General features: G+C 39.2%; 6 protein-coding genes across 6 annotated transcripts; 4 read left to right on the forward strand and 2 right to left on the reverse strand.

The window, feature by feature from the left end:
- Window positions 1-2,954: 2,954 nt before the first annotated feature.
- LOC126793581 (receptor homology region, transmembrane domain- and RING domain-containing protein 1) lies at window positions 2,955-6,175 on the reverse strand. Its single transcript, XM_050520179.1, has 7 exons — window positions 6,043-6,175; window positions 5,812-5,942; window positions 5,401-5,631; window positions 4,871-5,266; window positions 4,228-4,325; window positions 3,495-3,555; window positions 2,955-3,405 (listed from the first exon to the last, which is right to left on the reverse strand). The coding sequence occupies exons 2-6, from the start codon at window positions 5,936-5,938 to the stop codon at window positions 3,523-3,525; spliced, it is 885 nt and encodes a 294-aa protein (XP_050376136.1). The 5' UTR covers window positions 5,939-5,942; window positions 6,043-6,175; the 3' UTR covers window positions 2,955-3,405; window positions 3,495-3,522.
- A 550-nt stretch (window positions 6,176-6,725) lies between these two features.
- LOC126800468 (rRNA (cytosine-C(5))-methyltransferase NOP2C) lies at window positions 6,726-9,492 on the forward strand. The gene is made up of 7 exons (XM_050527837.1): window positions 6,726-6,840; window positions 7,158-7,355; window positions 7,464-7,693; window positions 7,825-7,956; window positions 8,319-8,386; window positions 8,461-8,522; window positions 8,758-9,492. Exons 1-7 carry the CDS (start codon window positions 6,726-6,728, stop codon window positions 8,889-8,891), a joined length of 939 nt encoding a protein of 312 aa, XP_050383794.1. The 3' UTR covers window positions 8,892-9,492.
- Window positions 9,493-9,720: 228 nt separating this feature from the next.
- On the forward strand, window positions 9,721-12,932 carry LOC126792650 (oligopeptide transporter 7-like). The gene is made up of 6 exons (XM_050519136.1): window positions 9,721-9,855; window positions 9,935-10,508; window positions 10,905-11,474; window positions 11,562-11,817; window positions 11,893-12,075; window positions 12,177-12,932. The coding sequence occupies exons 1-6, from the start codon at window positions 9,822-9,824 to the stop codon at window positions 12,789-12,791; spliced, it is 2,232 nt and encodes a 743-aa protein (XP_050375093.1). The 5' UTR covers window positions 9,721-9,821; the 3' UTR covers window positions 12,792-12,932.
- Window positions 12,933-13,763: 831 nt separating this feature from the next.
- Window positions 13,764-15,673, forward strand: LOC126792834 (protein NUCLEAR FUSION DEFECTIVE 4-like). The gene is made up of 3 exons (XM_050519352.1): window positions 13,764-14,093; window positions 14,268-15,097; window positions 15,193-15,673. Exons 1-3 carry the CDS (start codon window positions 13,764-13,766, stop codon window positions 15,671-15,673), a joined length of 1,641 nt encoding a protein of 546 aa, XP_050375309.1.
- Window positions 15,674-16,845: 1,172 nt separating this feature from the next.
- Window positions 16,846-19,993, forward strand: LOC126793847 (calmodulin-lysine N-methyltransferase). The gene is given in 9 exon segments (XM_050520510.1): window positions 16,846-16,994; window positions 17,075-17,189; window positions 17,191-17,208; window positions 17,301-17,380; window positions 17,499-17,559; window positions 17,701-17,816; window positions 18,576-18,659; window positions 18,662-18,707; window positions 19,214-19,993. Coding segments are annotated over 9 exon segments (849 nt in total). The 5' UTR covers window positions 16,846-16,909; the 3' UTR covers window positions 19,458-19,993.
- Window positions 19,994-21,578: 1,585 nt separating this feature from the next.
- LOC126793407 (thaumatin-like protein 1) lies at window positions 21,579-23,179 on the reverse strand. The gene is made up of 3 exons (XM_050519955.1): window positions 22,956-23,179; window positions 22,154-22,835; window positions 21,579-22,053 (listed from the first exon to the last, which is right to left on the reverse strand). The coding sequence occupies exons 1-3, from the start codon at window positions 23,014-23,016 to the stop codon at window positions 21,858-21,860; spliced, it is 939 nt and encodes a 312-aa protein (XP_050375912.1). The 5' UTR covers window positions 23,017-23,179; the 3' UTR covers window positions 21,579-21,857.
- Between the last annotated feature and the right edge of the window lie 731 nt (window positions 23,180-23,910).

A 23,910-nucleotide genomic window follows, 5' to 3' on the forward strand; every position in this document is an offset into this window, starting at 1 on the left:
CCATCTCGTGTTCTTCAAGGGAAAGTTCCACATGAGGTGCTTGCATCTCATGTCAAATTACCCTCTTTTCATAATCTTCATGCCCGTGTTTTCGGTTGTGTTGCTTTTGTTCATCTTCCACAACATCAGCGTTCTAAGTTAGATGCCCGGGCAGTTAAATGTGTGTTTGTTGGGTACGGCAGCCATCAGAAAGGGTACCGGTGCTACCATCCCCCTACTCGGAAGTACTATGTCACTATGGATGTTACCTTTTTTGAGGATATGAGTTATTTTTCCTCTTCTGATACTGCTTTTCAGGAGGAGAATTCCTATTTTGAAGAGCTGTATCATGGAGAGGGGGAGACAAGTGAGCCAGTCAATATGGTAACAAGATCTGTTGAGATTACCAAAGTGTCAGCCACACAGTCACCACCGGAGGTCGTTACTCAAGAGATTCAGGCACCGGAAGCTGACAACACAACTGCCCCTCATGTATCTCGTACTACTGTTTATACCCCTGATCGATGCTCTCCTGGTACAAAAGATCACTCATCTGAGGTTAGTCATTCTATTCAGGCTAATAGTAGACAATATGTTTTTCCAAATAGGTCTACTCGAGGTCAACCAACAAAAAAAATGAACCTACCCTTCAGACTAAAGCCAAGTATCCGGTGGCCAATTTTATATCTACCAAAAGATTATCTAAGTCATATGAGTCATTTGTGAATCAAATATCTACTGTATCAGTACCTAACAAAGTGCAGGATGCATTGGGCGATCCAAAATGGAGGAAAGCAATGGAGGAAGAGATGGAAGTATTACAAAAGAACAATACTTGGGAGCTTGTACCTCCACCATATGGCAAGAAGACTGTAGGATGTCGATGGGTGTTTACAGTGAAGCATAATCCAGATGGGTCAGTAAGCCGGTATAAAGCACGCCTAGTAGCAAATGGGTTCACCCAGACATATGGCATAGACTATGATGAGACATTTGCACCTGTTGCAAAGATAAACACTATCCGGGTATTGCTCTCTATCGCTGCTAACTTGAACTGGCCACTTAGGCAGTTTGATGTTAAGAATGCATTCCTTCATGGAGAACTAACAGAGGAAGTATACATGGATCTTCCGCCTGGATATGTGGCCACTTCTCCAAGTAACTCCGTATGCAGATTGAGAAAGTCTTTGTATGGTCTTAAACAGTCACCTCGTGCTTGGTTTGGAAGATTCTCACAATTCATGAGGAAAATTGGATACATGCAGAGTAATTCAGACCACACATTATTTCTCAAACACCAACAAGGGAAGGTAACAGCCCTAATCATATATGTTGACGATATGGTAGTTACTGGTAATGATACTATTGAGGTGGATAGATTACAAAAGCAGCTAGCCACAGAGTTTGAGATGAATGACCTAGGTACACTCAAGTACTTCTTGGGTATTGAGGTAGCCCGAGGAAGTGATGGTATCTATCTGTGTCAGAGGAAGTACATCTTTGATCTACTAACGAAGACAGGGATGTTAGATTGCACTCCAATTGATACTCCTATTGAGCAGAACCATCGGTTAGCAGAGTATCCAGATCAAGTGCCCACTGACAAAGCTCGATATCAGAGGCTAGTTGGACGCCTGATTTATTTGTCACATACCAGGCCAGATGTTGCGTATGCAGTAAGTATAGTGAGTTAGTTCATGCATAATCCGAGTGTGGATCATATGGATGCTGTTGTGAGGATTTTGAGATACTTGAAGTCAGCTCCAGGGAGAAGAGTAATGTTTTCTAATCACAACAATATCTTTGAGATTTGTGGCTTCACAGATGCAGACTGGGTTGGAAATGTTACCGATCGGAGGTCCACATCAGGGTACTATACCTTTGTTGGAGGCAATCTTGTTACGTGGAGGAGTAAGAAACAAAATGTGGTAGCTCGATCTAGTGCTGAAGCAGAATACAGAGGTATGGCTCAGGGAGTGTGCGAATTATTATGGCTTAGAAATCTACTAGAAGACTTGGGTATTAAGTCTAAATGTGTTATGCAGCTGTACTGTGACAACAAGGCAGCTATTGATATTTCGCATAATCCTGTGCAACATGATCGTACAAAACATGTGGAGGTTGATCGTCATTTTATAAAGGAAAAGCTAGACGCAAAGATCATTAGTTTTCCTTTTGTTTCCACAGAATAGCAACTTGCCGATATGCTCACAAAAGGAGTGTCAAAAAGGGTTTTTTATGATTCACTTAGCAAGTTGGGCATGGTTGATATGTATGCACCAATTTGAGGGGGAGTGTTGGCATGAATAGTGGCGTGAAACACGGTCCGTGATTCACGAAGTGAATCCCGGACTAAATCCCGGATAGATAGATTCGTAGATTAGTATATATATAGGTTGATATGTGTATGAAGTATAATCAAGTAATATAACCAATTTATTCCAGTGAAAAATCTTAATTCTAATTTATCTATTGTGTTAAAAATCTTAATGTTGATCAATTTAATGAAACCAATCGTATTAATTGAGATCACTGTTTTTAATTTGAAGAGATTAAATCTCATATTAGAGCAGAAAAATATGAAAATAAAATTGAATAAATGCCTTTTTAGATTGAAAACATAAGAAAATGAGAATGAAAAATAAATAAAAAGAGGTGTAGATAAAAATTAAAAGGGTAAATTTGGAAAATTCAGGAAAAAAATGCTGATGAAAATTTAAATAACAATTATAGAGGTGTAACTAGAATTACTCTTTCTTATTATATTTTTCCATTTTTTAAGATCAATAGCCAAACCAACTGGCTTTTTATTGCGACTGCATTACTGGACTGGACGTTTCACATTGTTATGTGGAGTTGATTGTTAGTGCTTCAACTATGGTCTTGGCCATTGTGGCCACCACAACCAAATCCACTCATCCACCTCTTGATAGGGTACTAATGGTGTTTTCTATTGCTGTAACGAATCCTGGACAACAAGATTAACACCAAAGCTGAATAGGACTGATTATTTAGTACATCTGGACTTGCATATACAACAGTGCCATTTCTACCAGAATTAGTGGGTTAATCCAATCAACTCAAGTGAGCTATTAACAATGACAAGGGCATTCTGCTCTAACACACTCATGACTAATATACAACACCTAAGCTTCAAACATTCCAGCTCCATAAAGCTTGCCCGTTAGACTCCAGAACATCTTGCACACGAAGGTGGCATATCGTGGTGCATTAGTTTTGCTTGACTGACAGAGTAAGCTTCATATCCAAGTGACCTAGATCAATTTTGACACTTAGTCGGCACGAATGATTACTGACATCTTTACAACAATGTGGAATGCTTATGATCAAGAATCTCTTCACTTCACTCAATGATACACATTCCGGTGGAATTCAAATGGAAATCCACAATAAACAGGAGGTAACCTGAATAGAAAGAATAAACAAAGTTGGACGTTACAACATTGTTAATGACAGAAAGGTTAACCAGGCGCCAACATCGTACTACAATTTACCTTGAGATCCTCACATTCCTAAATACATTCATGAATTATCCAACCAGGTCCTTCTCTTGATCTGCAATAAGAAAATGGGCAACTTTCAATAAAACAAGCAAAACAGGACTGCCAAAAGAAGCTCCATCAGATTCAATTTATCCTCAGATATATACAGTAACAATGTGAATCAGTTCTATGAGAAGTTAGGCTCACACCGCATCTGAAGTCAAGAAGATTTCACCCATATATGACAGCTGGAAACTACGGGTTGGTCATGATGACCATCAAACAAAACCTAGCCCCAATTGTCATATAAGCCTCTCAAAAGTGTAATACCATTACCACCACAAACGGGTAAAGGCAAACCCCGAAATTCAATTTATATAACTGTATGCATAATTATCTTAAGCTGGTGTTGAAAGCTTAACATATGAAACATAAGGAGTGACGATGAAACACCTGACACTTATTTCTTGAAAGCACACTAATTTTGAAACTGATATTTAATTAATCTATAACCCAGAAAGATGGGTGTTGCAGGATGTCACTTCACTTCAGTTGCAAAGAGGCATTTATATATTTCACATCCTCATGACAGAAATAATTATTAAAGTAGTCCATACATCACAATCCAGGAAGGGACATTAAGTCCCGAGAATATAGGCTGTCTAAGAGTCTCAATATTCAACAAAACTACTACAAGACCCAACCATTAAACACTATATAATGAGAATGCACCCCGCTCACTTACCTCAGGATTCACAGTTTTTTTTCTTGTGTCATGCTTGCACACGGGGCAGCATGTCCCCCATTTTGTCAGCCATAAGTCCACACAGCTTGAATGAAATTCTGCAAGTAAATCTCAAGTGCTTAACGGAAAGCTTTAAACTTCAAATGACAAGGTAAGAAAGTGTTCCTAACTTATATGCACATATTAGGGTCAAAGGTTAGTGCCTACTCGGATAAATAACTGTACTGTACTTGAAAGAAACATTAAAATGTGAAAACACTAGAACACTAAAACCAGTAGATATATTACCACTTATTTGTATTCTTAGTTAGAATGGACGATAGCTGCTTCCAAGTTTTTTCTCATAGACTGGACATAGTGCTCCCCCTATATTTTATGAGATCTCAAGTAAATCCAGATGCCTACTATATGGACATTCAGCATATATGTGGTATTGTAGTTCTTAAACAATATTATCTATGAACTGTTTGAATCTACTCAGAAACTTATCGCACATCATGGTAGCCTGTGATGTTATAGGACTTTCCTACATGCACAGGCAAATGACGTCTAAATTCGTACAATGTTGTGGCATATTGGAACAGGTAGTACGATCCTAATAAAAATAGAAGGAATATCAACATGAGGGTAACACAGAATTTACCATGTTGACAAGGAAGAACTTTGAGAATTTCCCCATCTTTGTAATTCTCAAGGCAGATAGCACAAGTTTCGTCACTGTGGCATTCACCCAAACGAGCTGAATTGAATGTGAAGCAAGGCAGAGCTTCCACCACCTTGGTATCCACACTTTTAGGAAGTTGGTTTCGTCCTTGTGAGAACAGCCAGTGTCTTGGAGCAAATATGGCTATCAATAATATACCCAATATAACCATGAATGAGAGAAAAGATATAGCTAGCACAGTCCAGGCTGTTTCAGTTTTAGTAGGGAAGAGACAGCATTCTCCCTCTTCATCATGAGCATGCTCCTTTAGTAGTTCACCTGTTGCTTTTGAAACAAACACGGCATGGATTGTAGTATTCTCACGGTCTATCATCACTGCAGAAATAGAAATAACAATCATTATATATCTATAACAGCTGAAAACTAACTATCATGGTGCTCAATCATATGTATGACCTTCAAAACAATCAAAAATTTAAACCAAAATTCAAAGGTCAATGGTGACTCACTGTAAACTAATTCTCGTCCATCTACATTATCATAAACAATTGCAGCACCAAAACCAGCATTTTGTGCATTCTGTATTTTATCCTTGAAAGCACATTCCCCTCTAACTATCAAAGCAAACCTTGCTTTATCAATTTCATTTGAACGGTGCCCATTCCGTAGAGGCAAACAGCCATTCAAAGGGTCTGCGTTAACCAAAGCTCCACAGGTACCAGCCTCATCAAGAGGAACAGCTATAAACCGAAACCAACAGCATCAAAATCACAATTACGCATTAAGTTATTAACTCTACATGATTAGCATTTGCATACATCTTAAACAAGACAAACCAAATATAGAAAATTTTGAACTTCATTGAAATTAGACACAAAAACAAACATTGAACTAAATTACAAGTACATTTGGAAGATTACCAAACTTGGCTGGCAGGTCATCGAAGGCCATTGACAGTGGATTGTAGACCACAGTTGCAGAGCTCAATTCAACAAATACAAACACACTGAATCCAAGAAAAACTTGCTTCATCTTTCTCAGCTCCATTTACCTGAATCAAACAATAGCGAACAATAATTGGCACCAAATCAAGGTCGAAAAGAACGAAACTTTCATCATCAAGAACAATAACAACATCAAAACATCAGTACCCTCTTGCAGATTACTGGGTTTCTGAAATAAAACTGAGGTGTTTAAGGGAACCCTGAGACTGAAACAGTGAAATCCAAGAAGAGGAGAGCTGAAATAGGCTCGGCTCATAGTGCCTTTCACCCACTATTTTACTTATAATAATAATTTCTCATTATATTAATTTCAGTCTTGAAAGTGTTTAACCAATCATTGTGGTGAATATTTCATTTAGGCCTCGTTATATTTTACATTTATCCAATGTCCTAAACTTCTTGTTGCTTCACGGCTTTCATCCAGATCCTAAACCTGCTACTCTATGTCTATATAACTAATGGAATGATTACATATTGGTCCCACATTGCCCCAAATTCAAGCTTATATATATCTAATAAGAGCTGATGAATTTGCTAATTGGAAGCTGTGGAAATTACTATAAATTGTTGACAAATGAAATTACTAACTCCTTAACTACACAATATGAGATGCTGAAAATAAAAAATGACTGAAGTATTATATCATTTATATGGTATTCATTTTTAATAGCTCCGTCTTGAAAAAACTCAATTTGCAATTTTATGAGCTTCATTGCAACAAGTAATATTGTGTAAAGTATGCAACTAATTAAACCATCTTATTAAATTAGGCCGTCTTGGTAGCAAACTAGTTTATATAAATATATTGTCACACCTTACATTAGACATAGATGTGTTGGCATTGGATATTTCAGATATATGGAATCGATGCAGCGTCAGGAGCTGCTGTTTTGGCATTGGATATTTCAGCTGGAGATCATGTTCTTGATCTTTGCGCCGCTCCCGGTATGCTGAGCTGGTTTCTGGCTCCTCATTGTTATTTTTAAAGATTGGTTTGAATTGAGTGCATGATTTGGTAATATGTGAGGTTGAATGTGTAAGTATGGTGTAAAATTTTTGCCTTTTAGTATCGGTTTATTATTTTTTGTTGCCTATTAAATGAAGGGGACTTGTGTATTGTGCTGTTTTGATTAGCTAGTATGTTTCTTTATATTGAAACGTGAGGTAGGGAAGGATGAGAAATTTGTAAAGAAACCCTCTTGTGTGGGAATATCAGATCGCTTTTGTTTTCTGAAAATCTGGTCACTTTGTTTTATCATCAGGTGCTAAGCTTTGTCTGATATCAGACCTTCTTGGTGATTCAGGTTCAGTAACTGGCGTTGATGTTTCAAGACACCGACTAGCGGCTGGTAGGACATTGCTGCAGAAATATGCATTGGGCAGTCGCTGCCGACTTTTCGTTGCTGATGGGACTACTTTCTCCATCATTCCAATGAGTGTGCATACCAATTCTTTATCATGTAATTGATCTGAATCCAGCTATGACAAAGGTTTAATGACTGACATTAATGTTATTGCAAGCATCATCCTGTTTTTGATATGTTATCATTCCATTTAGAACTATGCAGGTGGATCTGGATTGGAGGAAAATGTGACATTCAAGGAGTGGACATCTAGGAGGCCATGGAAAGAAAGGAAAGAAGTAGCTAGGATAAGAAAAAGTGGTGTTGTGCTGTCAGGGACTCAACTTCCAGATCTTATCTATTATGGCTGCCAATCTGGTGTGGTTGGCCTAAAGAAAAGTGAATTGTACCAAACATTTTGTGACGGTCAGTTTTCGGGCTGTGGCTATGACAAGGTAATCTGTTATCTTAAAAGTAAAAAAAAAAACAATTCTATAGAATTGGTTATGTTACGTCTGTGGTGTTTGTTTTTCAACATTATGCTAGGTTTGTTGTGATTTACTAAGCTAGTTAAATCCTGATTCAGGTCCTAGTTGATGCAGAGTGCACTCATGATGGTTCAATTAAACATGTCCAAAAATTTGAACGTTGGGGTTGGGACACACTTCAACGTCGGGTATTGAATGCAGAGAGAGGTGATAACCTCACTGCGCTTCAGGTATGTGATCTATGCTTTATTTAACTTAAATGTGGACTTTGCTACTTTGCACATCAAACCCTGAATCCTGTTTCCGATCATGATAATTGTGTAAGTATAAGATCCCGGTGCATGGCATCCTCTTTGAAAATTAGAAGTTAAAGGAATATCTCTTAATAAGAAGTTTCAAGGTTAATTGTTTTACACCAAATGGATACATTGTCTGCTGCATGAGGAAGAAATGAGAGAGCCATAAGCAGTTTGATGTGATAACTACCTATTGTTCACGGCATAATTATAGCTACTGCATCCAGGCATGGTCCACTTTTGACTGGTGTAAGCTCTTTGATAAACTGACAGTAGCCTTTTTCCTGGCCTTGCAGTTAAAACTCCTAAAGAATGGTTTTAGATTGCTAAAAGCTGGCGGACTGCTTGTTTATAGCACTTGCAGGTGCCTTTTCATGTTCCTTTAGCTTTGAGTTAAACAAAATTTCCTATGTTTCTAATAAAGTTTTCACTGACTAGTTTGACAGTTGCTCAAAATGAAGATGTCGTGAAGCAGTTTCTTGAAGAAAACTCTTCTGCTGGTAAAGCCCTTTCTGCCATGTCATTATATAATGGTTTCGTATTTAATTGCAGTAATGAGTCCATATATGTTGACAGTATGCCAGTTTTGAAATGATCAAGTGTCAATTTATCCATGGTGAAATTCAAACCTCCATGATACCCTTGCTTGAGCATGTGATTTTTTACTACTTTGCGCCGCTTGAATAGCTCTTGTATGTGTAATAGTTATTTACTCTGAGGGTCCTTGTTAAGCAGAGTTGCAGGCGATAGATGCTGCTGAGAATTGGCCTTGCAGGAACGGGCGACTACCCAAAACCCTGCGGTTTGATCCTTTGACTTCAAACACTAGCGGACTGTTTGTTGCTAAGTTTACAAAAGTAGCCATTTAATCCAAGTTTGCCGGATGATCTTGATGCCCCTTCAAGGAATTATTTTTGTGATTGAATAGTAGTTTTAGTACGCAATTCATCTTTGCAATCTAATTAGCACAACTGAAATATTGGAAATATGTAATGCCAGCAGCAGTTCCTCTCTTTCTTCTCTTCCATACAATCATACAAACACAGTGAGGCTTTCACTTTTCAGTTCATCTTTTTCATCATGATAACTTCAGCCCCGGGCCTCCCAGCTATCACTTGCTGACTGCAGCATGATCAAGTTTCAGAGCTGAAATTTCTTCAGACCCTAATCCTAGTCACAACCGAGACTTGATCTCATTGTCTTGTAATCCACCGGGGTAAAACTTGCTCTTTTGCTTCGAATCTAATTATTTTAACATGAAATTTACCACAGTACAACATTTTTCTAGTTAAGTGAAAACTTGATAATTTGTGATCGCTTTGAAAGCAGCTTTTTTTTTCAACAGGTTTTTAGAAAAAAGCAAACTTTCCGGCAGACGCCTTGTGATTGCAAACGTGGATACTGACTAATGGATCTAAGTCCTCCTCACATTGGAACTGCATTTCTTATATTCTTACGAGTCTAATTTGTAATTCACTTTTCTGATAATAAAAAACAACTAGAACGTAAAAATGAAGCCAGCCAATCTTCCAATTCCGATTAAAAGTGCATGTGCCCGGAAACCGGTATAGATTCATAAGCTATAGCCGACACAGCAGCTAACATTAAATTCAAATCATTAGCAAAGCTCCAAGATTCACATTACTACCCACAAATCTTCGTCATCAATGACATCACATTCCCAGTTCCACAAGAAAACGAATATTCAAAAGTCAAAACGACTCCAAAACACCAAAACCCCTTTGAACTCAGGCGATGAAACATCGACCTTTTTGTGATCCAGAAACATCGGAAAATCCATGACTTTTGGACCCGAAATCACTGCCCCTCTCCGTAAGTTGTCAATCTTTTACGTTCAGTCTCTTGCTAATTTCCCTCCAAAATTAACTAACCCCTAATAAAAAATTCACAGTTCAGAACAACCATGCTTCAGCTTCAGCTTCATCTCCGGCGCCGGAGGAGAACTCCCCGATCGAGCAAGTTGCCCTGACAGTGCCTGTCACCGATGACCCTTCAATCCCGGCCGTCACGTTCAGAACATGGACGCTCGGATCCCTCGCGTGTATTCTACTCTCTTTCCTCAACCAGTTCTTCTGGTACCGGAGAGAGCCTCTCTCCCTGACCTCGATCTCGGCGCAGATCGCAGTGGTGCCGCTCGGCCACCTCATGGCCTCCGTCGTCACGGACCGGGTCTTCTTCGAGGGGCAGAGATGGCAATTCACTCTCAACCCGGGGCCGTTCAACGTGAAAGAGCACGTGCTGATCACGATCTTCGCCAACTCCGGAGCCGGCAACGTCTACGCCATCCACATCGTGAGCACCATCAAGGTGTTCTACAAGAAGAACATGTCGTTCTGGGTGGCGCTGCTCGTCGTTTTGACCACCCAGGTGTTGGGTTTCGGCTGGGCCGGGCTTTTCCGGCGGTTCTTGGTCGAGCCAGCCGCCATGTGGTGGCCTCATAATCTCGTACAGGTTTCTCTCTTCAGGTAACTTTCTGCCACGTGTTCGTTTCTTATTCGTAGATTAGATCCCGTCTATGTACCTTCGTTGACTGATTTCCAAAAATAGAAACTTTTTTACTGTTTTCGGCAATGATGACCGCATTTAGGGTAAGAAATGCTGAAATATCGAGATAAAATTTCAAATTTACACTCAAATCTTGGAAAAGAATCACTGAAAAGATAACACTGAATTATCGAGAATGTGCTAACCTACTGTAGTTGATAATAGATGCTGCTAGTTTAAGACATTGTACGATATTTGTAGGTTCACTAACATCATGATTAGAAAAGTTATTAGAAATTCTGTTCTGAATAGTTTTACTGGAGAGAAAGATGATTCGAGTCCTGAATTGCATGCTATGCATATGGTTTTGTGAACAGAGCTTTACATGAGAAGGAAAAGAGGCCTAGAGGTGGATTAACAAGGAATCAATTCTTCCTCATTGCTTTCACTTGTAGCTTTGCTTATTATGTTCTTCCCGGCTACTTATTCCCAATGTTATCTTCCATTTCCTGGGTCTGCTGGATCTTCCCTGCTTCTGTCCTAGTCCATCAGCTGGGTTCAGGACTACATGGTCTTGGGATTGGTGCTGTCGGTCTTGATTGGTCCAGCATTTCCTCTTACCTTGGAAGTCCTCTGGCCAGTCCATGGTTTGCTACTGCTAATGTTGCTGTTGGTTTTGTTATTGTGATGTATGTCATTACTCCTGTGGCTTATTGGCTCAATGTGTATAATGCGAGAACCTTCCCCATATTCTCGGATGGATTGTTCACATCTACTGGCCAAAGCTACAACATTTCAGCTATAATAGACCCCAAATTCCGGCTTGACATTGATGCATACGAGCGAGAGGGCCCTCTCCATATCAGCACCTTTTTTGCTATCAACTATGGTGTAAATTTTGCTTGCCTTACTGCCACTGTTGTTCATGTTCTCCTCTTCCATGGGAGGTAAGTTTCACTTTCTAGATCATATATATGGTGCAATGAAATGAAGCATATAAACTATTTTACTTAGTTCGCGTTATAAACATGCAGAGATATCTGGGACCTAAGCAAGTCTGCCTTCCAGGAAAAGGAGACAGATGTGCACACAAAGCTCATGAGAAGATACAAGCAAGTTCCTGGATGGTGGTTCATATGTATCCTTGTGGCTAACATAGTGGCGACTATACTTACATGCCATTATTACAATGATCAATTGCAATTGCAATGGTGGGGAGTCTTGCTTGCTTGTGGTCTAGCTTTGTTTTTCACTCTACCTGTTGGAGTCATTTATGCCACAACAAATCAGGTCCTATATTTTACCTGTTCTACGTCTTAATTCTCATCAAAGATATCTTGTGCCTTATCGATCCTTGGTGAACAGATGCCGGCCTTGAATGTGATCACAGAATACATAATTGGGTATTTGTATCCAGGATATCCAGCTGCTAACATATTATTCAAAGTATACGGACACATAAGCATGAAACAAGGAATCACTTTTCTGGAAGACTTTAAGCTTGGACACTACATGAAGATCGCTCCCCGAGCAATGTTCGTGGCACAGGTTAGCTCCAATGTGTTCTCTTTCCCAAAAGTGACATTTTTATCAAGTTTCTTGTTCATAGAGTGATGGACATCATTCATTTACTTTGGAATAATTATCAGGTAGTAGGTACTATCATAGCGGCACTTGTGCATCTAGGGACTGCATGGTGGCTTATGAGCACGGTCCCTGACATATGCGACAGGGTGTTACTACCACCAGATAGCCCATGGACTTGCCCCGGTGACCATGTCTTCTATGATGCTTCTGTTATCTGGGGCCTTGTTGGACCTCGCAGAATCTTTGGAAACCTTGGCTACTATTCGGCTATCAACTGGTTTTTCTTAGCTGGGGCTATAGCTCCTGCTCTTGTTTGGCTTGCACATAAGGCCTTCCCAACCAAACAATGGATTAGACTTATTACAATGCCTGTGCTCCTAGGGACAGTAGTCAACATGCCTCCAGCTACTGCCGTGAATTTCACCAGCTGGATTCTCATCGGCTTCGCCTCAGGATTTGTTGCTTACAGGTACTACCGCAGCTGGTGGAGCCGCCACAACTATGTGCTATCAGGGGCTCTAGACGCTGGATTAGCCTTCATGGCAGTCATTTTGTACTTATGTCTTGGGATGCATCATGTTGACCTAAAATGGTGGGGAAGTTCGCCGGATGGTTGTCCGTTGGCTTCTTGCCCAACCGAGCCTGGTGTTGTGATCAAGGGGTGTCCATTGCTGTAAGAAAAGATTTTCCAATTGCATTTGTATTGGTTTGTAACGTTTGTTAATTCTTTCGATTAGATAGAACCTGTAAATAATTTGTGAAATAGCTCAATTTGTATTGATAATGGTTAAGACCAAATAGTAATTACCATTTCTTCACTTCTGTCCTTGCAACTTGAATCAAAGTAACTGTGCTCCCATTGAAACGATTGCCTTGGTTTCTGTCAGACGTATCAACAGAGGGGTATTTTGCCCTTCTTTTCAAGAATATTTCATCTACAGAGCTTCATAGGTTAAGAGTGAAAGTAAACATGCACAGAACTTAGTAGCATCAAACTTACATTATACCATGGTGAATGTATTTTATCGCAAGTAATATACTGAAATTAAGACACTAGAGTCTCAAACATAAAACCATTCACTGAATTGTGCTAAACCAAAACAAAACTGATTCAGAAATGATGCTACAGGCGAGGCCAGAGCCACCAGCTACCTTAGGGAGTGGTTTTTCTGAGCTCCTCATATAAAATTCTAGTCTCATGTGTTTCTGTGGATTTCAACTTCTTTGTTTATCCAATTCTCTTAAAAACAGGGTGTCATCTAGCCCGAGTTTTCTGACTTCTGCTTATAAGCCAAAGGATGCATCCACTAGATGCAGCAACGTATAAAAATAGCCAACAGACACCACATCAGCATTTTATTTGCGGATGAACTTCGGAGTAAGCAAAATTTATTGATGTCATTGTTGCTGGATAATGTCCATGGCTATCTCCAAAACCGTTCACTGAATTAAGTGGATTATAAAACCACGTACTAAACTAACTACATTTGATTAAACAACTTGAACCAATGGTACAATTCATTAATGAAGCAAAACCAAAACTATAAATGACTCGCTCAAGGCCAAAGAGACACAACCAAGCTCGGTAGCAAAACATATTCTTTGTCTGATTCTTCTGATATAGTTTTCTCTTTGATTCCCTTTTAGTTATGTTTCCTCTCGAATTTCCAACATCTCCCGCAAAAAAATGGATGGGATTGGTAACAGCAATCTGGGTTCAGGCAGTCTGTGGCAATAATTACACATTTTCAAACTATTCTCATGCTCTCAAGACCCTCATGGCACTCACACAGCTTCAACTTAACAATTTATCCGTCGCCAAAGATATCGGCAAGGCCTTTGGTCTGATCTCCGGCATGGCTTCAGATCGTTTATCAACCTCTACGATTCTCATGATTGGATCACTCGAGGGTCTCATCGGATATGGTGTTCAGTGGCTAGTTGTTAGTCGGAGAATCAATCCTCTTCCATATTGGCAGGTAATGCTAGCATTCATATCACTCTAACAATAATGCTGCTTGGAATTTCCACAAACAAACAATGTGACATATAATGTCGAAAGTGCACGCGACAACATAACATGTTAGGTATCTAATTAATAAGAGAACATTGCCTTTCATTTGAATGTACATTTCTTCTCAATGTGGCTGTAGATGTGCATATTTCTGTGCATGGGGGGTAACAGCACAACATGGATGAACACTGCAGTGCTAGTGACTTGCATGAGAAATTTCACAAAAAACCGAGGTCCAGTTTCAGGCATCCTTAAGGGTTATGTAGGATTAAGCACAGCAATCTTCACAGACTTGTGCACTTCCCTATTCTCCTCAAGCCCCTCAAAATTTCTCCTCATGCTTGCTATAGTTCCTGCCATTGTCTGCATAGCCGCGTGCATATTCCTCCAAGAAACCCCACCAGCTTCAAGTCTATCAGAGGAAAAACAAGAAGCAGAGGTCTTCCACATCTTCAATGTCCTCGCCATTGTTGTAGCCGTCTATCTCTTGGCCTTCGACATCAGTGGACCTCACGGTCATGTTCTCTCTTTGGCATTTGCAATAGGACTAATTGTTCTGCTAGCTATGCCCCTGGGTGTGCCTTTGTACAGTTTTCTTTGCACTTCCAGATCTTATAACTTTGATATAGAGCACAAAACGCTTGAGGATCCCCTGGTTGTTCAAGAAGCACTCTTGGAACAGTCTAAAGAATTAGCAGGAGTTCAGGTAGCAGATTTTGAAGGATCAATGCAAAGACCATCGATTGGGGAAGATCATAACATATTCCAAATGATACAAACATTTGATTTTTGGGTACTATTTGGGTCCTTCCTTTGTGGCACAGGCACTGCAATGTGTGTCATGAACAACATGGCGCAAATGGGGATGGCACTCGGGTACTCGAGTGTCTCTATTTTCATCTCACTTCTTAGCATTTGGGGGTTTTTCGGGCGCATAGTCTCCGGCGTGATCTCTGAATACTACATTGGGTATGTTTCCTCTATTCTCAATATTTGATCCATAATTATTAGTTTTTGGTCAGATGAACTCGAGCCTAACTCCGTGGAAACTATTATGTACACAGGAAACATGCCATGCCTAGGCCATTTTGGAATGCAATCGCTGAAATCCTAATGGCGCTAGGATACCTAGCAATGGCTCTAGCCATGCCTGGATCTCTCTACATTGGCTCGATTTTTGTTGGCTTGGGCTATGGATTCCTTCTCACTATAACAGTCCCAGTTGCCTCAGAGCTATTTGGTCTTAAATACTATGGTCTTTTGTACAACATTCTCATCATCAACCTTCCTTTGGGTTCATTTCTCTTCTCTGGTTTACTTGCTGGATATCTCTATGACGCTGAAGCTACAAAAACCAGTGAAGGGGGCAGCACTTGTGTCGGGTCACACTGTTACCGGCTTGTGAACTTGATCATGGCACTCGCATCTATTTTGGGGCTAGTATTGGATGTGTTGTTGGCCGTTAGAACAAAGAAAGTGTACACGAAAATTTACGAGATCAAGAACCAGAAGAAGGTTTTGGGTTTTGCAGCATCATCAAATTAAATACTAAGCTCATGGAAATCATATATTTATGCACAAGTAATGGTTGCATTCCCTTTTGTAAATCAATATGTTTGTTTGTGCATGCATGCGTTCCCAATCGGTGTTGTATCATTGTATTCATTAGAATAGTTCTCTAATCGTTACATGTATAAATTGCGTCAACGGGCTATGATGCACGGATACGTCCAGAAAAGTGAATGGTTATATCATATTCATATCAGATATGGGTACGGTAGGAGTACGATATGGATACACTGCATATATGTATCTAAAACTGAAAATACGCACCCAAACTATGTAGTATTTGTCAATTCTGTGGATACGGTCAGAGTACGTTTTGGGGTTATAATTGTCATTGTCATGTAAATAAAACTTAAATATAATACCCTCCCTCTCTCAGCCTTATTTTTTGTTTTGTTTGAACTGATTAAGTATTTAATTCATAAACTTATGTTTATTATAAAATTGATGAGATTTATGTGTTTTAATTGTTTGTTTGATCAAATTTTAGAATTTAATATATATATATATAATATTATTTTAGAAAACGTATCTAAAACACTACATTTTAGAAAATAACGTATCGAGTGTCATACCGTATTCATATCTGTTTCTGTACCCGTACTCGTGCATCATAGTCAATAGGTGTATATATAGGTCCATTTCTACCCTCTCTAATATACCAGATCTCGTAGTCTTTTGTTTTGAATGAATTATCGTCCTTCAACTCTGAGAAGTTGTTGAGATTGCTTTCATAACCCATATCAACCCTATCCATTTCGTTCATCCTCATTAATTAAACCCCTTCCAACCTTCACATGCTTATAAATCAAACCAGATTAACCTAACCGCATCATCTCCTGTTTGGCTGTTTGACCTGTTTCATGAAAAGATTAGGAAACTTATCGAATAAACTAGGTGATAAGTCATAACCATAGTTATCCTCCCACATTTTAACTGTAATAGATTGGCGTTATGCAACTATGAAGTAAACTTTAGTTGTTATGGCGGGAGAGAAATGATCAAAGTAAGATTACGTATACGTTTTTACAAAACAAGTGTCATTGCTGGAACTACAAGATGTAGGCGGGCGCTTAGGAAGGCTAGGCGTACGCTGAAGCTTTTAGGAGTAAATTACTTGAGCTACTCTCAGCAGTCAGCATTAGCTTTATTATTCCCCTTCTATTTTATTTCTTAGTAGCACTTGTAGAACCAGACGACGCCGTATTGACGTTGATGGAAACCGGAGAGGCAACCACGGCAAAGGCCTCGTCTCTCCGATGGAAAATTCTCCGGCAAGCCCTTCGCCGCAAACCAACCGGTTCCTTCCTCAAACCCCCCTCTCTCTCTCTCTCTCAATCAAATTGAGCTTTGTATCTGAACTCTGTGTAACTGAAGCAGATGAGCAATCTGCAATTGGGGTCAAGCGAATCACGAGGAAGACAAGTCAAGGCTTCAACTTGATACCCTCCAACCTCGTTAAAGACCCAACTAACTTAACAGACGCAACTGTCTGCTCCCAAGCTTTACATCAAGTGAGCTTTAAAGATTCAATTTTTATTTCCCAAGATGAAAACTTTGTGTGATTTGTTGATACATTGTTTGTAATGGATTGTGTTCTGTGCAGTCAACAAGTTGTTGACCGTGCTGAGCTTCGTGACTTTGAGATTTGCAATCAGTACAATATTGACAATACTGGGCTTGTTTGTAAGTTTTTTGCTTTGTGCGTTTTGGCATTGCATTTTCGGGTGTTATTGGATAGTGAATAAGCTTTGCGATAGCGAGATTGATTGAAGTTTGATCTTATTTCGTGGTGTTAAAACAGGTCAGTGGCCATCAGAAGAGGCTCTTGCGTATTTTCGCTTGCAGAATGCAGACATGTTCAGGTTTATATGCTCTATCTTCTGCATTATTGTTTTGGTTTTTCGTCAAGATTGTGGTTTTTCTGTTTTGGTTATTTGAGTTCATTTGGCGACTACTTTCGGTGTACATTTTGCTTGTGTGCAAACTGATATCTTTGGTTTTAGGTCTAAGAGAGTGATTGAGCTTGGGGCAGGATAGGGATTAGCCGGTTTAGTTATGGCAGCTGCTACAGAGGCATCAGAAGTTGTAATTTCAGATGGATATCCCCAAGTAGTTGATTGTATCCTAATACAATTGTGCTGCCATTTGATAATGGAGTTTGTAGTTATGCTCGCACACATTCACACTATACACAAAAATGAACATTTCAACGAAAATACACTCACTTTAGATGCTAAAATACCTTTCCCTAGTGAGGCCGTGGCTTTCCTTCTGACCTTGTGATGCATAGTTTAACCCAAGTCTGCATAGAGACAGCTACATGGAAGTGTGGGCAAGATAGTTGAGAATTTGAAGTTAGATTCTTATGGCAGTTCATTAAGATATTGTCCTTCATGTCCGTACTTGGTTTCTGATATTCATCATCTCATAGCACTATTCAAAATCATTTTTTAATTGGAACAAATTACCCTTGTAACTATTTGCATATGAAAAATCATTGGACTTTTCGATAAAGTATCAAGAATATAAGTGCAGTAGAGGCTTTCATATTAAGAATGATACCTCAAGTCCTTTGCAATTACCTTTTGGACAGCACTGGTTACATGTCCTGTTTGAGCCCAAGCAACTATATTGGTTTTTAAGATTATACAGTGAGGCTTTACTTAATATTCTAGGACTGACATAGGGGGCATGTGTACTATGAATGTTGTCTGTCTTTCTATCAATCATCCAGGCAGTGTGCATTACAGACAGATTTTTTTTTCCCTTCTTTCAAATTTATTTGAAAATGTGTACTTGTTTATCTTCTTGGTTGATTTAGACCAGTTTATATGTAAGTAAATCATCACTTGTTATGTTAACTCTCCTTAATTTTTAGATATTCAGCGGAATATTGATGGCAACTCGAAAGCATTTGGTGGTACGGGAGTGAAGTCTATGATGTTGCATTGGAATCAGAACGAAAATCAAGCATTGCTAGCATTTTTTATCTCATTGTTGCGAGTGACTGGTTTGTTTTTCCATTTATATCTGGTTTTTAACTAAGAGTACAGTTGTTCAATATGTTCCACCATATCCATAAAAAGAAGGTGTCCATTGGTCAATACAATGAGCCTTGGTTACTGAAATTAATGCAAGTTCTTTTCACTGGACAACATCTTTCTTTGTATCTGAGAAACTAAAAATTTATTTTGGAGGCCATGGTGGTTGTCATGATGGGCCCAAGTTTATCTATTTTAGCTGTTTTAGCACATAAACAATAGTTTCGTTCAGACCGATGATTTCCTTCTATATATGTTCAATTAATACTTTCACTGATATTAGGAGGTGACTAGCTGAGGAACTTGTTTGTGGATTGCAATGGTACTGACCTAGCAACATCTAATCTCTTTGTTTTATTGGCTAACTCCCAATCTTCATTTACCAATTATGAAACATCATGAAACATAATTTCATGAACTTTTAATTCTTTTTGCATTCTAGTTTTTTTATTGACATGATATGCCATATGGACAGCACCTTTTTTAAGGAATTCCACAATGGACTTGCTCAATTTGTCAAATTCTTGTTGGAAAAGGCGTGGCCCTCTGAAGCTATAATCTTCAGTCCTAAAAGAGGAGACTCCTTAGACAAGTTCCTAGAGAAAATCAAAGAAAATCAATTGTGCTTCAGCATAACAGAAAATTATGATGGTGATGGTTCCTGGCCCAGCTATGAAAAAGATCACTGCTATCCCTTATTAATCAGGATTGCACTTTGATCTGACTATCCTTCATCAGCTGCAAATACTTCAGGCAATATAGATTTCGGCTCTGTGGGATCAAAAAACTGACCTATGTTGTAGCTTGTATTGAATGTACTTATTAATTTAGGGAAATATAGATATTGCAATGTACAGATTAAATTGGTATTGTTGCCCTCAGTTGGTGGATCCCAAGTGATTAAAACTGCATCTCATTAGGTAGATCCTTCTCATATCTGTAGTATACCAATTGGAAATGAAAGACATCTTTATTAGTTGATAAAATATGGTTGTTTCCTTTTTAAGATGATCAAGCTATAGGTTTTGGCAGATTTATGGTTTTCCATATGTAGTAAAAGAATCAAGTCCTGCTTTTGATCGTTATAATATATTGGTGACTTCCTTTTTAACATGATCAGGAGATTAAAAGTTTGAAACTTATGCCTGAAGATTCCTTATCTTCACCTGTGCATCAAGTCAAACATTTTTCTTTAAAATAGAATCGTCCTTGAATAATCTCCTCTTTTGATCAAGTAAATTAGCATATACTGGGAGTGGAGATATCTTGTTTGCTTTGAGGTTTTTATTTCACTGCAGGATCACAGGAATGAACGAGCCTTGTCTGCAGAATGAAAAAGTTATATATGTCCAAGCTCATGCTCATGACTTTTATAAAGATGAGTCTATCTCCCTTTATAATGTCATTGTTTATATGAAATTTTGGCTCAATAACCTGATGAAATGCATAGATTATTATTATTATCTGCAATTATAGTTTTCTAGTCAATACAGAACTCATTAGAACAAAAAAAAGATGCAAGAACTGATTAGAAATGTGATGGTGGTATTTAATTGATTTCGAGAGGTTTAGGTATATGACAAACAATGGTGTCTTGTGAATAAGATGGTGATTTTACATTCATAACATATTTTCAATTTGTCTGAAATATAATAATTCCTAGTTCACCACCGTCTTTGACGTTTTACACTACCGTGGCTTATCTGCATGCTTAATTTTGTGCACGTGTGCACGTGTAGGTTTTCATCAAGGAGAATCATATGAACATATAGGTAATTTGCAAAACGATGCAAATCTTATCAACTGAGCTAAAGTCAATAATTTTTCGAAACAACAGATTACTTCACATACTTATCTAAGGTTATAAGTTGTTATAGATTGTAATTGTTAGGTTCTATCTTCAAACACTTATCATCACACATACGAGCGCTAATCTCCACAACCATTACATGAGTGGTTATGTTTTTTTGGTTTGTATGTTTCTTTTTCATTCTCTTGAGGTGATCATGGAGGTTATGTTCACATTTCCACTTTCTACCGCTTCTTTAGCAACTGAGAAATGATGGTGAACTAATGTTCACACAACTTTGTGATTATTGAAAAGATGAAATAGGAGGCACGATCGAAGATGGGCCGTAGTAGTCATGATCAATCATCATCTTATCACCAAAGAAAAAGTTGGTTTGTTTCTGTCTTTGTGATGCTTTCTTTTGTGTGGTTCTTCCTCACAAGTAGGTGAAGAATCACCTCTATATGTATATACGTACACACCATTTCCATGGACGCTGTCGAACTCATAGTTTCCAAGTCATGGGGCGGCAATTCGGATCATCCTCTTTGCAAATCTTACTTACTATAACGATGTTTCTGGATGGATCTTCTTACGGCCAAACAAGAACCTTCAGAATTGCCATGTAATTCTCCTCATTTTAGGCTCCTGTCCAGGGTGAGATGATCAAGTTGGAGACCCTTACACGCACTTCTGATAGCCGTCCTATTGAGCCGTTCTACTAGTTTGTGCCTACACATTTCGCATTTCAAAAGTGATTGCGTAATTGTGTTGCATTTTGTGGGTTACCGACACCAAAACAGTGAATATCTATATCATCAATGTAATGATGAACTTTTCTACTCCCTTTTTTGCTTGTCATTATGCCATCATTGACGCTAACTTTGGGGTGAGAAGGATCTATCATATATCTTCGCTTTATGAAATCACTCTGTTGAATTTGTTTCGGGGTCGTATCTCATGGATCGAAATGTGAATGCCATTACTGTTTTTTAGTTCAACCCGTCAATGGTAAAATTTGTTTAACCGGAACCGTAACTCTTAACATATGAGAAGTAAAGCAAGCTTTTATTTCTGAACAAATGCTTTTATACAATATTGATATAGTGGTATGTACGTGACAATATATTAAGTATGTAGGATGTAGAAATGGGTGGTGTACAAAATTCCAATCCTAGATTCTGTCTACTTTCCTCATGAGTAATACTAGAGCCACAGGTAATACCCAGATCACCACCATGATGTTGAATTGTTGGTGTTGGTGCTTCGCTTACTCTTGCTCTCTCAACTATGCCATTTATCAATTGGTACATGAGTGCCTACAAGCCTACTACAATTTTGAAAATGAGAGAGCAAAGGACACGACCAGAATCAACATAGTTTGGAAAGCAATTGAATGGGTTATAGTTGAGTCTCCGGTTGCCAAACTTGCTAGCAATGAAGTGCCACCTTCAGATTCCGTCCCTGTAGACCCGGAACTTGATGCATCAGGTATTTTCGGAGCCGAATTTGTTGCGGACTTTACACTGCACAAGTCGACAAATATTATTAGTACGTCTGACCCAAACATCTATGAGATTAACAGTTTAAGAACGTAACATAATATGAACTTTTTCTAGTGTTTACCTAGGAAGAAGAGAAGCACAGAATGTGATCGTATAATCCGCTCCTGTACACGTAAATGTACTTGAGGCATCATCATACGCGTAGCTATACGACTTAGGACAGGCCGTCTTAAACAGCTGCGAGTACATGGACGGCTTGCATGTATCAGGTGAACCAAACGCGCCGTTACAGCAATACTCCGGCGTCCCAAACGCGTCGCACGCACTCTTACACGCTTCGCCATCGTCGACCTTAAGCTCCTTCGGACAACTCCGGTTGAGGTCCGACGCGCAGCCAGTGGTGGCGCACGTACCTGATCCGCCACTCCCCTCGACGATCATGGGCAAGTTATAGCCATCAACAAGACTAACGTCATAAAAATCCTGCGTGCCACCGGAGCCCGATCCGAGCGTGAACTCGGCTAGGGTGGCGGGTGGAGTAGCTCCGGCTCCATTGCACTCCATCTGTCCTGAGCCGCAATCAGCCGTGGCGCATGAGCCAAGGCCGGATGCGTCGAAGCTGCAGCGGGTTCGGGCCCAGAAGCGGCCAGACCAACCCGCTGGAGCTTGAAATGAGCGGGAGGCGCCCTTGGTAAGCTCAAAGCCGGTGCTGTCTAGCTTTGGACTACCGGCACTGGCTAGAATTCCTGGCCACACAGTAAAGTCACATTTGTTTACGAAGGTGAATGTAGCTCCTGATACTCCTGCAGGCCATAAACAAAAACAGAGCAACATATTAAAATCATGAATATTTTGGATTGTTTATCAAAATTTCAGTGAAACCGAGGTCGTAGAAGTCCGAGGAATGAAGTTTGGTGCTTAACCTTTGGTGATAATGAGGAAGAGGAGGCTAAGGTAATAGGAAAATGGAGTTCCCATGAGCATTGTCTGGGTTTTTCAGGCACAGTTCTCTGAACAAAAGAAGGGAGAGAGGAAGAAGAAGAAGGCTAGCTAAGATCTAAGGAAGAAGTGGGAGAATCTTAATCATCAGTTGGGAGTACCGTCTATTTTTAAGTAAACGAAATGTGTAAACAAAGCGGGAGATAGCAATGGGAGTGTCACCGTCTCACTATCATGGAAGCGTGGAATGGCAAAGCTTCATCATCGTTCCTTTCTTTGCTATCGTTCTGGCCTCTACTACCAACCAATTAGATATCAGTTTAATGTTGTTAAATAACTAAAAGTCCAAAACATCACCTTTTGTTGGGTAAATAAGTCTTTTGCTCGGAAATTAGTTGGGACCTGCTCTAGTGGCAGCTTATGATTGGGGTACTTTACTTTGGACAGTTGTTTTTCCTTGCAAATTCGTTATTATGAGTTGTTACACCTTTACCATATATGATATATAGGTCTTATTTGGAATATGACAAATTAACAGACTAATCACTACGTGAGATTTGAGGTCACCCAAAGACGCAAAGCAGTAACAATACTTTTTAGAGATGAGGGCAATTTCGATACAGCAAAATTATAATTTGATTGAAGTTCTTGTGGATTTTATCCAATACGCTCGTATGAACTTGTTTATTAATTATTATCATATGAGACACTCATATGGAGTGGTGTTTGATCACATGAAGGTGATGAAGCTAATTAGCTATACTTGACATATATAATCTGACATCTCAAACTTGATAGTAATTGAAATGTCATGTGTGGTATCGATACTTACTCGTCGTAATCGATCATAACGTACATAACAAGTGTAAAGTTTTATATCAGAATGCCTTGAAATAATTTAGAGAACTGACACCTTTTAATCCTTCAACTGTTTATATT

The sequence above is a fragment of the Argentina anserina genome, chromosome 1, assembly GCF_933775445.1.
Source record: "Argentina anserina chromosome 1, drPotAnse1.1, whole genome shotgun sequence".
Lineage (NCBI taxonomy): Eukaryota > Viridiplantae > Streptophyta > Magnoliopsida > Rosales > Rosaceae > Argentina > Argentina anserina.

Excerpts from the sequence above, each read along its gene's own strand:
- LOC126793581 (XM_050520179.1), bottom strand. The coding sequence starts at position 5,938 with ATGGAGCTGAGAAAGATGAAGCAAGTTTTTCTTGGATTCAGTGTGTTT. Across the intron at positions 5,267-5,400 it reads TGGACGAGAATTAGTTTACA|TGATGATAGACCGTGAGAAT; the intron begins GTGAGTCACCAT and ends CTATTTCTGCAG. Across the intron at positions 3,556-4,227 it reads AAAAAACTGTGAATCCTGAG|ATCAAGAGAAGGACCTGGTT; the intron begins GTAAGTGAGCGG and ends TTCTTATTGCAG.
- LOC126793407 (XM_050519955.1), bottom strand. The coding sequence starts at position 23,016 with ATGCTCATGGGAACTCCATTTTCCTATTACCTTAGCCTCCTCTTCCTC. Across the intron at positions 22,836-22,955 it reads CTTCCTCATTATCACCAAAG|GAGTATCAGGAGCTACATTC; the intron begins GTTAAGCACCAA and ends TATGGCCTGCAG. Across the intron at positions 22,054-22,153 it reads TGTGCTTCTCTTCTTCCTAG|TGTAAAGTCCGCAACAAATT; the intron begins GTAAACACTAGA and ends CGACTTGTGCAG.
- LOC126792834 (XM_050519352.1), top strand. The coding sequence starts at position 13,764 with ATGTTTCCTCTCGAATTTCCAACATCTCCCGCAAAAAAATGGATGGGA. Across the intron at positions 14,094-14,267 it reads ATCCTCTTCCATATTGGCAG|ATGTGCATATTTCTGTGCAT; the intron begins GTAATGCTAGCA and ends ATGTGGCTGTAG. Across the intron at positions 15,098-15,192 it reads ATCTCTGAATACTACATTGG|GAAACATGCCATGCCTAGGC; the intron begins GTATGTTTCCTC and ends TTATGTACACAG.
- LOC126800468 (XM_050527837.1), top strand. The coding sequence starts at position 6,726 with ATGTGTTGGCATTGGATATTTCAGATATATGGAATCGATGCAGCGTCA. Across the intron at positions 7,694-7,824 it reads CGGGCTGTGGCTATGACAAG|GTCCTAGTTGATGCAGAGTG; the intron begins GTAATCTGTTAT and ends ATCCTGATTCAG. Across the intron at positions 8,387-8,460 it reads CTTGTTTATAGCACTTGCAG|TTTGACAGTTGCTCAAAATG; the intron begins GTGCCTTTTCAT and ends TTCACTGACTAG.
- LOC126792650 (XM_050519136.1), top strand. The coding sequence starts at position 9,822 with ATGACTTTTGGACCCGAAATCACTGCCCCTCTCC. Across the intron at positions 11,818-11,892 it reads TTTATGCCACAACAAATCAG|ATGCCGGCCTTGAATGTGAT; the intron begins GTCCTATATTTT and ends CTTGGTGAACAG. Across the intron at positions 12,076-12,176 it reads GAGCAATGTTCGTGGCACAG|GTAGTAGGTACTATCATAGC; the intron begins GTTAGCTCCAAT and ends AATAATTATCAG.